The sequence below is a fragment of the Acinonyx jubatus genome, chromosome B4 (assembly GCF_027475565.1).
Source record: "Acinonyx jubatus isolate Ajub_Pintada_27869175 chromosome B4, VMU_Ajub_asm_v1.0, whole genome shotgun sequence".
NCBI classification, from domain to species: domain Eukaryota; kingdom Metazoa; phylum Chordata; class Mammalia; order Carnivora; family Felidae; genus Acinonyx; species Acinonyx jubatus.
This window is the reverse complement of record NC_069387.1, coordinates 118,782,264-118,794,413: the sequence shown is the minus strand read 5'-3', so window position 1 is coordinate 118,794,413 and position 12,150 is coordinate 118,782,264. Positions and strand designations below refer to the sequence as shown.

Here is a 12,150-nt window from a genome sequence, read left to right as displayed (position 1 = left end):
TGACACTTCCTCCTAGGGTTTACATGCCTCCACTCCTCAATGCCTCAGAAATAGCAATCATTTTAACTACAGTATATATTCTACTCAGAATTTCATTCCTTATATAAGATTAAGGTGGGGGAGGTCAGTAATATAGACCCCGATATCAGACCTATATACTTTAAAAAAAGATTTTAACATTAACAACTGAAATGTTAATTATTCAAAGATCACTACTGACCCCTTCTGTTAAGCCTCAAACTTCCTTACTATTCAAGTCCTAAGGTTCAGGGTGAATTGGAATATTTCCCCAACTAGAATGTAAGCTTGTTGAGAACAAGAATATCATATATTTCCTTCACTAAATTATCCCCAGGCTCTGGAACAATCACTCCTCAACAAAGAGTAAGATTCTCAATAAATATTTACTAAATAAAAAATACAATTTTGAGTATCTTTTCAGGCCTTACCTAACAAACCAGATAGCCATATTGACAGATCTTCTTGCATGGGCAACAGGGTGGCTTCATGCCTCACAGCTATCCACTCATCATATTGACAAACATCAGCCAAACCTGGCCCATGTCTGGGGGTCAGAGGACTCCGCGGACTTAGAGGCAGGTCTTCTCCAAACCACACCTAGAGAAAAACACCAACCTTTTTAAAAGTCAGCATAACTCACATCTATATTTAAATGATGAATTATAGACCATATATTATATACACATATACTAAACTGCAGCAATTCACAGAAATTTATAAACTAGAAGCAAACTATTAATCTAGACACTTGAGATATTTTCAGTATTCAGTACTGTGGTAAATATAAGTAAATCCCTAATCAATGAATCAATATCAACCAACAGGATAAAGGCCAACAAATACTATTTTTCCTTCACCTGCTAGCTAAGTTTAATAAGTTACTTGATCCCGGGCATCTGGGTGGCTCAGTTAAGTGTCCAACTGGTTCAGGTCATGATCTCGCGGTGTTTCCTTCTCTTTCTGTTCCTCCCCTGCTCATGCTCTGTCTCTCTCTCTCAAAAATAAATAAACATTTAAAAAAATAATAAGTTACCTGATAAGACCTCAGCTTCTCAGCTCTAAAATGGGTTAAGATACATCTTTGTAGTGTCTAGCATTGGGCCTAGCAGTATTTGTTATACAATGGATAAATGAATGAATAAATGCATAAATGACATTTTATAAACTTCTGGTCATTATATAAGCATTATCTAAAAAAAATCTAAATAATCTGATTTTTGCATGGCCCACAATCTAAGAATGGTTTTTACATTTTTTTTCTAAGTTTATTTTTGAGAGAGAGAGAGCAAGCTGCAGAAGGGCAAAGAGAGAGGGAGAGAAAGAGAATCGCAAGCAGTCTCTATACTTGAATTCCAAGTCAGCATAGAGTCCGATGCAGGGCTTGAACTCACGAACCATGAGATCATGACCTGAACTGAAATCAAGAGTTGGACGCTTAACCGACTGAGCCACCGAAGCACCCTGATTTTTACATTTTAAAATGGCTGTTATATAAGTACCTACATAATTTGTTATATAATGATGTTATATAATAATGATGTTATATAATAATGTTATATAAGTACCTACATAAGTACCTACATAAAAGCCTCCATTTTGCCTATTGGCTCATAAAGCCAAAAATATTTACCAGCTGGCCAATTCCTGGTTAAGAATAAAAATTGACAGAAACATACTGTCAATCCGACACTCACAAAAATTTGAAATACAATTAGATATACTTTAATATAATATTATTTAGAGAAAAGACTATCATCTCTCAACTCAGGAAGGGGTATTTGAGCCCAAGTGAAGTGATGAGGGGTTCTCACAGGAGGGAATCTTGAAATGGAGGATTAGGCCTTGAGTGAGATAAGAGAGTGTCCACACCTGAGAAAAGCCCTGTGCACGGTATCAGAACCTGAGTAGGATGAGGGTGTCCACAGGGGAAGATGAGGGAACAGCCCAGTGCAGGGTGTCAGAGCCCAAGTGAGCTGAGAAAGCCATCAATACAGGGAGCAACAATGGGAGACTGGTTACATTCACAGGGATTTATCAAATGGGAGCCAGTTTTCTCACTGCCAAAGAAGAGAGGTATAACTCTTCTACGGAATGAGAGAAAACTAGAATGAATCCTATGATGACAGGAGTATCTTTTACCAGAAAGCAAAGAAGGGCTCAAAGAATGATCGGGACATACCAAAATGACATAGACGTTAGCGTAAAGGGACTTCTACTGGCTAAATCAAGAGCAATTTGAGCATCAAACAATGATATAAATGGATTATAACACATTGAGTAAAATAAAAAAACTATTCTTTCATATAGATAAAAATATATGAATAAACTTGGATTTTGATGAGGAATTAGATTTTTATATAGTTTCAAAGTACTTCCCCACAAAATGCTTATTACAAAGAGAAGAAAGAATAATTTTACAGTAGAGAAACCTGACAGATAGCAACTTAACCAAGTAACAAAGGTAAACACCATCAATAATGGGACAAATCAAAATCACATTCTACCTGAAAGGATGCAATGAGAAAATACAATATCCCTCTGTGATATTCCTGCCAAAGATGCATAACCTGAATCTAATCATGAGAACAGGCAAATCCAAACTGAGGGACATTCTACAAAATAATTGGTCTATAATATTCAAAAGTGTCAAGGTCATTAAAGAAAGCAAAGCATGAGATACTGTTCTAGACTGAGACTAAGGGACATGGCAGCTAAATGTAGCTTGTGATTCTAAACTAGACATTATGGGGACTACTGGCAATACTTGAATATGGTCTGAATATTGATTGGATGGTAGTACTGTACCAATGTTAATATCCAGGCTCCAATTATTTTATTGCAGTTCTGATAGGAAGATGTCTTTATTTGTGAGAAATACACACTAAAGAATTCAGAGGTAGTGGGTCATTAGATTGGCAACTTATTCTCAAATGGTTCAGCAAACAAATACCTGTTCTACATTTAAAGCTACTTTTCAGGCTTGTGATTACTTTAAAATAAAGGGGTTTTTTATGTTTAAAAAAAGAGGTATGAGTATAGGTAATACCAAGTGAATCTAGTCCTTTCTTGATTTTTAAATGTAGATCATTTTCCTGCTAAAATATATTAAACTTACTGAGGTTTATTTAAGGCAAGTCTTACTACACCAAATCAAAATCCACACCACCATTGTTAATCCAGACAAACTTTGGAGGAAATAAAAGAAAGAAAGAAAGAGCTGCTTTCAATCTCCTATGATGAGAAACAAACACATTAAAAAAAAAAATCCCAAAGGCAAAGAAAGAAAATGAACACAAGAGGAAAACAGGAGTAGTGAAACTCAATTAAAATATCCAAAGACAAACAAACAAACAAACAAAAAACCCATAACTTATTTCAGGGCTGTTATTTCAGGAACTAAGGGTAGAGACTGGAGAATGAACTCCTACATATATGAAGACCCTACAAAGTTTTAGGAAAAAGACAAGATGTCCTTTTTATTTGTTTCTCTGAATTCTCTTACAATTATTTCAAAGGGAGTATAATAAAGATTTACTACCTAAATCTTCCTTTCATAAGCATGTCTTATTTCTGTTTATAATCCCAGAACTCAGTAGAAGACATAGCACATGGTACTAAGTCACATATTTGTTGACTAATTGAGGATATTAGCAAATGACTCTGTGTACCATCAAAATCAAGATGCATCTCACATTAGAGGGTATTTCATAGTCAACAGAATGTTATTTTTCTTTTAACCATTTGGCTGAGCTGGAAAAAAGGCACAGCATTTGCAAATGTTTTGTCAAGGAAAGATGTGCATTAGTTAGAAAGGTGGTTTTGAAAAAAATCATCTGTGAAAATGGAGAAGTTAATATTAACAAAAGTCATTCTAATTTCTTGCCACATTAGAGAGAATACTTGGATTCTCCTACTATTGCCATAGAAGATTCTATAATAACCTGGGCTGGTCAGTACCATATTAATGTTAAAAGTTAGATGTAAATAGCAGAAACTGTCTGTGTAAAGGTTGTTCTCAAACATGCGAAAGCTGTCATATTGCAAAGATTCTTAATCCATAGGTAGTCTGTAGATGAACTTGAGTACATATATAAACAACTTACATTTAGGCGAAATTTTATGCCTACATACAAACGGGCCTTTTCTCAGTTCATAGCTTTTTGTCAAATTCTCAAAGGGGACTATGACACAAGAGAGATTAGGAACTATTGTTCATTTGTAGACTGTATGACTATTCACTAATCAGAATGAAGGATATAAATTCAAAAAGAGGGACAAGGAAGATCTTTTTTTTTTAAGTTTATTTATTTATTTTGAAAGGGAGGGGGTGAAAAGCATAGAGAGGGAGAGAGAGAGTCCCAAGCGGGCTCCACGCTCAATCCCACAAACTGTGAGGTGATAACCTCAAGAGTTGAAATCAAGAGCTGGATCCTTAACTGACTGAGCCACCCGGGTGCCCCAAGGGAAGATCTTAATGTATTAAATTAATAAGAAATCAATTGATGGGTGCCTGTGTGGCTCAGTTGGTTAAGCGTCTGACTCCTGATTTGGGGTCAGGTCATGATCTCACATTTTATGGGTTTGAGCCCCGCATGGGGTCTCCATGCTGAGAAATGTAGAGCCTGGTTGGGACTCTTTCCATCTCCGTCTCTCTCTGCCCCGCCCTGTCTCTCAAAAATAAATAAATTTTTTAAAAAATAAGAAATCAATTAATCAGCTATCTGATGGATGTCTCCTCTCTACAAGGCACTTATGAATATGCAACTGGCTTATATAATTAGCTGAGAAAGAGGTGAAAATCCTACAAAGTTCTCACATTCATCAGAGAGAGAATCAAAAACATCCATGAGAGATGTCAAGGGTACTCTTATAAAGAATTAATAAAGATGAATCTGTAAAATCTGGATCAGAGAAGATTTCATAGAACTTTAAAACAAAACTCTGAAGAAAATTACCAAGTTAAGAAAATATTAATGGCATTAGAATAGAATGAGAAAAACATGATCAATGTGGCAATGATATAAAGCACACCATAAGGAATCAAGAAAAAACTGATGACATTTCTGAGACTTGGGTAAAGAGGTGAAAAGAGGACAAATAGAAATAATCAGATTAAAAAATGGTATTAAAAATGGTTTTGAGTAATGAAGGAGTTTTGAGCATCCTCAATGTGGGTTTGAGAGGACTCAGAGGGCAAGAACAAGACCTTTTGGAACACTGCCATGGACTTCCAAGTCCCAAAAGGAAAAAAGTATAATAGAACTCTTTATTAACAGAGTGGAGGATACAGCTGCATAGTACACACAGGAGGAGTATAAGCAGGATCATGTTCAGAGTTGCTAACATTTGATAAATAAATCATCTTCTCTAGGCTTCACTCACTGCCATCTTTCTAAGAATGAATGAATGAAAGAAAGAAAGAAAGAAAGAAAGAAAGAAAGAAAGAAAGAAAAGAGAGAAAGAGACAGAAAGAAAGAGAGAAAGAGAGGGAGAGAAAGAGAGGAAGGGAGAAAGAAAGAAAGAAAGAAAGAAAGAAAGAAAGAAAGAAAGAAAGAAAGAAAGAAAGAAGAAAAGAGAAAAGAAAAAAAAATACTTTCAAGACACAAGTTTAATCTCCAGTTTTATATCTGGAGAATTTTGTTGTACCAATGATGCAACCAAATTTTGGAAGTGTCTACTATGCAATGTATATTCTAGTAGGCACTTTGCTCATGTTCTCTCATTGATTCCATTGATTTCCTCACAACAACCCTGAAACATAAGTGCTATTATCTTTACCTTGGAGGTAAGGAAGCAGAGACTCTTAGAGGTAAAATAAGTTGCCAGAATCTCACAACCAAGAGTGGAAGACCCAGAATGAGAAATGATTGATTTTAAAGTTCTCACTTTGCAAGGCAAATTTTATTAATAGCTGCTTGCATCTTTATAGGTAGAATTTCAGTGTGATTTTTATCTTTAAGATTCAAGCATGTTCTATTTATATCAAAAGAAAACATTTAAAAGAATATAGAAGCAATATAGCAAATACCAACTCTGGACATCATTCAAATTTAAGATTATTCTGGTTTGTCTGTTTATCTTGCCTCCCCTGACCAAAAAGCAAACAAAAAAACACCAAATTTTAAGTTTTAATGCCTGGTCATTTACAGTCATAACAGGGCACAGAGACAACTGTATAAAATAAATAATTTATAGTTGTTTTCATTGATAGCTCTTTTAATTACAAACACATAATAAATTGTAAGGACAGGGAAACTACAAAATATTCCAATTCTCTTCCCTCGGTAGTATAAGTAAGATGGACCCACAAATTCTAAGGAACTTTTGAGTCTTACAAATATTTAGTAAAAAAGTTAAAATTAAAATCTTTTCAGAACTAGAAAGTTAAAATATATTAATTCCTGTAACTAAAATTTGATACTTAAGAAACTAGTTCCTTAAACACATTTTGTGATAATTTTAATATTTTACTAATTATCATAAATTTATTATAATCTCATAATTTAAATACATATTTTTCCAAGAAAAACACTTACTTGAATTGCAGGTTGCATGGCCATCTATGTTGAAATGAAAATGCTTTTCTGAAAATAGAACAAAACATTAATATGCAAATAGTGGTAGCTTTCCTACTCCCCCACCTCCAAATTACAAGGAACCTGCTTTAATCTTCCATTTGACTGAAAACCTAAAACTTTTTCTTCTATTTGGAATAGTTTGACTGTAGGAGAATTCAATTATCACCCCTAGCTTCTCACTTATGAAAGTATTCCTCATTTAAAAGAGGAAAACCTGAAACACATTTAATATGTAGTTTCTGGCATTGATATCAAAGTAATTCTTGAAGCATCTGGTGAGTAAAATAAAACTGACAATAAAACTTAGCACATATAAAAGTCTCCCAAAAATTTCCCCTGTAAACATAATGTAAACTGTAATGCAAACATAAATATCACAACTGATACCGAAGTCAAGATAAAGAGATCGTATAAGTTCATCTGGACTTTGTATAAAGTCACAGGCTTAACCATTAGCTTCTTCTGCCAGACAACAAGGTAATAAAGACAGACAGCAATTTTAACTATGAAACAATACTCAGGGACTTTCTATAATAATTCTTCATAAGCTATTTTATCCATAAGGTGCTTGCTAAAGACAAAAACAAACAAACAAACAAACAAAAAACAGCAATTTTAACTCCAAAGTACTATTTTTGAAATGTATAAGAAAAAACTACAATTTAATTAATTAAGTTAGGTTAATAAAATTCTTTAATGTATTTTTAGAAAGGAAAAAAGGTGAAGAGTTTAAAAACACTCACAATAACATAGACAACAACATATAAAATTTAGGAATATTGATTGCTTATACGAGCATAATATACTAGTCTATTTTTTATTGTAAACCACCATTAAAACATTCTAATAAAAAATATAAAATGGTTTATAAAGCTATAATGCTATCAATTTCCAAGGAAAGTTATTTTCTCCCCTAAGTTATACCAAACATACCACTTTTCTTTCAGGAATATTTCTGCTGGTACCAAAGTTGAACTTGAGCTAAATCTAACAAAAGTCTAATATTACATCACGTTTTCTTTGCGGGAAGGCAAAGGACAGCAGAATGTCCTTTTTGATGTCATTTTTCCTTCTCTCTACCATAGCAAAAGGCCAAAGTACAATTGAGCATTACTAATAAGCTTGTTATGCTTCCCACGAGCTAATTCAGTGGGGAATACATTTTCCTTTAGCATAAATAATCCTTTGTCCTCAACAAAGATCCACAGTAAGAAGCTTCCGAGACCATTTTTTAAAAATGCAGCAAAGAAGCTGCTCCCATTAAAATAAGGAGTCCCACATAATCAGACAAGAGCTTTAACAGTTGGAACTGCCAACCCAAAACAAAAGAAGGCCTAAATTATAAGGCGTGTGCAAATCAAGAACAGTGACACATTCACAAAGAAGCTATCACAAGAATGTTTAGTAGTTGCACTTTTTATGCAAAAATCCAACAGAATTCGTTTTATGAAAGAAATCAAGAATTTGTGAACAACCTTCAGTCACTTGAACTTTAGCAGAAGAGTCTTTTGTATATATATTTTCAAAACATTCTTCTTGTATAATGCAAAGAACTACTTTTAAGATGACAAAATATGACCATCTAAATTACCTTTAAAAAGAGATTCTTTAATAAAATCATACTCAGATAAGCTATAATGTATCTTCACATAGGAAAAATTATCACATATGCAAATATATACTTTCATTGAGAAATTTTTATAAACTGAGATTGTATCAGTAAACCATCAGTTAATTAATGAGTAGTCACCATGTCCCAGGTACTAAGAGCCAGTTGTAGATATTTTCTAGTCACTTACTATTATCTTTCAAACCATTTTTGTGTCTCAGGCTTTTAATCCCAAGAGTAGCATCTATTCTATAGTTGGCCCCGACCCCAGTCTGCATCATAATTATGATTCTTGCTTCTCACTCATTTGATTACCTATTCTCCTCTTTTCTTTCCCTAAAAGTCTCAGTCTCTATTTTTCTCATATAAACCAATTGTGCTGAGTCAGCAGCATTTCTTTTTTTTTTTTTTTTTTTGGGGGGGTGGGGAGCTGCATCTTAATTAGCAAATTATTGCCTTTGTTTTGTTTTGTTTTTGTCTTTCTTCCTTTTGGGGGGAGTCTATTTCTATTCTTTGCCAACTTGAGGAAGTCCTTTCCCTTAGATTTGGGCAAAAAGACCTCTCATGTGACCAAGTCCAAACTATACTGTAACACTGCTGGGAATCATTCACAAGACCAGGAGCTTATCCAGAGATCATAAGGGAAGAGTACTATACTTAACCTTTAAAATCTGGGGAAAACAAAACACAGAAGGCACTCACCTACCTGAAACTTGAATAGGATTTGTACCTAACCCACTTACTCATCTTAGAAACAAGATCAGTCATGAGGTCCTTGAGATCATTTATGGTAAGCCTCTTCATACCAATTTGGCTTCAGATCATGACTGGCAAAAATGCCAACCTGTTGAACTGATCCTTTGTCCCATAGCTGTAAGCTCTGAAACTGAGTACATTTTTATTCCTCACCCATGTTACAAGATATGGCGGGAGAGCATAAAGTGGCAAAGCTCATTCCTGGTACAAATCAGGGGGCCAATTTAAAAAAGAATGGCAAAAAAGCAAAGAAATAAGGTACGTTTTTTTCAGAAAAATAATGATATTAACTGCACCGTACCACATATCGTACTCAGACACCAGATTATTGCCAAGATACATAAGCTGCAGGGATATGATAAATTCCAAAGTTGGGATAGTGGGATAATGTTTACTGCTGAGGAGAGGGAGGAAGATGAGATTGAGGAGAAATGGCTTTCAACTGTACTGGTAAGATTTTATTTCAAGATAAGTGGTGAGAACACAGGTGTTATACTAGTCTGTACACCTTTCTGTATGTCAAAAACCATGTCATCATTTTTCAAGGCTTCATTTAGAAAAATAGTTGTAAAAGATATCCTCTCTGATTTGTTCAGGGGGAAAAAATTTCTTAGCTTTAAAATTTTGAGTTAAATATTTTCTAATTGCCTACTAGGGAAAATAGAAATGTTATAGTCATACAAAACATATTTCACTTTTTTAATGTGTTCTAAAACAACTCACCATAGAGACACCAGCTATAGTAGTAGTAGTAAAAAATAGCAGACACATCTGGTTTGAATTCCAGGTCTAGCATATTAACTATATGACCTTGGGATTCTTAATTTCTCTGATTCTCAGTGTTCTCATCTGTAAAATGAGATACCACCACCTCCTTCATATGGTTATTATAAAGATTAAGTGAGATGATACATATAAAGGACCTGACAGATAACTAGCACTTAACAAATTAGTTGGTATAATTAATACTGTGATGAGACATAATTATAGTTTATTTAATATAACTTATCAAATTAAAAAGAGATAAGGCTAATAACACTCAGAAATCATTAAACATAATATGGATAACTTATTTTACTAACATAAATAAATATAGTTATAAGTGAAAGTAAAAGCTATAAAATGCCCATGTCATAATTGGGAGGATACTCACATATTAATTTATGACTCACAATTCTGTTGGCTAGAATAAAAGTCTTTAGGAATTTATCTAACATAGGCCCTTTGCTCCATTCAGCCTATCTCCTCATTGTTCTCCCTCAGTTTCGTTCGTTTCTGTGGCTATACTGCGGTTCAGGCTGTATGCTTTTCCATGTGGTGTATATTCATTCATTTATTCAACAAGCATTTACTCTTCCTCTGCAGTGAGCTAGCACCATTGGCAAGAGACACAGTAATGAATGTAACAGACGTGTGACTGCCCTTAAGGAATGAATACACCAGTGGGAAGGTTAAAAAAAAAAAAAAGCAACCACACAAATGAATACACAGTGTTAAATCATGATAACTGCTTTGAAGAAAAGAACAGGGAAGGAAACAGCTACTTTAGACTTAGATTGAATGATTAGAAACGGTTTTGCTGGACGGAAAACATGAATTTGAAGAATGATAGGATTTAGCCAGAGAAAGAGAGGAAGAGTTCTAAGTATAGAGAATAATTTTTGTAAAGACTTTGAAGAGAGAATGTGGCATATACCTAGAACTGAAAGAAGCAGGTATGGCTGAAGCATGGAGAATGTGTGGCTTAGGATGGGGTTGAAACATTAAGCAGCAGCCCCATCACACAGGACCATGTTGAGGAAATTAGATTTCATTTTAGGAGCAGTGAGAAACCATGGAAGAGCTTTAACCAAGGGAGAGACGATCTAACTCATAGTTTCAAAAGAACTCTCTGAGGGGGAGAGAGGAGTATGGGAGTGAAATAGTAATGGGTTTAAGAGAGAAAGTGGGAAGGAAACTGAAAGGGGAATGGGTAGAGATGGGAAAAAGAACCAGGGGAATCAATGAAAGAAGGAGACAAAGACAGGGGTAGAAACAGTAAGACCATATAGGAAATGGGAGCATACAGGAAATGAGGTGGAGAGGTGCCTAGCAGAGGAAGGGTTAGGAATCTACTGCAGTACTGCAGTAGTTTGGTGACAAATGATGGTGACTGAACTAGAATGTGGATAGTGTCTCTACTCAAGAGAAGTGGATGGATTTGATATCCACTTCAGTTAGAACCAAGACTTGATAATGGTAGAAATGGAGAGGTGGATAGGAGGGATGTAAGGACAGAGTGAACTATTAAGAATGACTCCCAGGTTTCTGGCTTAAGCAACTGAGCAAATAGTTAGTGGGAGATGAGGATGATGGGAGTCTGAATAGATCAAAGCAGGGAACAGAGTACTAACAGGTCAAAAGTGCTGTGCTTTGGTCATGTTTAATTTGAGAAGCCTTTAAAGACAGCCAAGTGGGAGTGTCGATCTAGCAGTTGGAAATACTATTCTAGAGCTAAGAAAAAAGTTCAAGGAGGTAGAAATTGTCAGCAAATACTTGGGAGGTAAAGCCACTGAAAAGAATGAGATCATCTAAGAAAGAAATGGAGAAAACAGTGATAAAGGCCTAAGAACAAGTCCTGACAAAATCCAACATTTAGACATGAGAGGAGTTAGCAAAGGACATAGAGAAAGAAGAGTTGAAAAGATCCCTCATCTAAGATCATCTCAGCTAACCAGGCTTATAATTTATTACCTCCTCCCAGTAGCCTTCCTGACTGGTCTGAATTCCTTCTGATTTTATCTTTAACTCTTGAATTCACATAGCATTTCTCAATCACGTCCTTTACACTGCTTCATACCATTTTGTATTATTTCTGTACATTGCTTCACCAACTATAAGTTCCTGGACTGCTGTTGGAAACAGTATTGAAAAAAAGTATTCAAGCCTAAAGTTTAGGAAACATTTTTGGTATGAAAAATTTCAAAATCTCTGGGGAAAACTGGGTTGTCTCCCTTCTCCACACTGCTTTTGTTGTAGAACAAAATGTGACAGTAGATTAGAAGCAGCTACATAGTAGACAAGTATCTACTGGGAGACCATTTTTGGTATTCTTTATTATTTTCATTTATTATGTAACCTAAATTGATAAATGATTTTGCCTTTCACCCAGCATGTCCAAAGTGAAATATGTACAGTAGTTACTGG

General features: G+C 34.8%; 1 protein-coding gene across 3 annotated transcripts in view; it reads right to left on the bottom strand.

Moving 5' to 3' along the window:
* The window catches only part of GAS2L3 (growth arrest specific 2 like 3), a 40,267-nt gene that overhangs the window by 19,527 nt on the left and 8,590 nt on the right, over positions 1–12,150 (bottom strand). For 2 of the 3 annotated variants that reach the window (XM_015070861.3, XM_053226651.1), the window contains exons 2-3: positions 6,558–6,605; positions 450–618 (exon numbers count right to left, since the gene is read on the bottom strand). In XM_015070861.3, coding sequence (XP_014926347.1) covers positions 450–618; positions 6,558–6,581 — 193 coding nt within the window. In that variant the 5' untranslated portion in view covers positions 6,582–6,605. Of the gene's footprint in view, positions 1–449; positions 619–6,557; positions 6,606–7,532; positions 10,412–12,150 lie in introns of those variants that run through there. The other variant, XM_027071006.2, reaches the window with a different exon arrangement.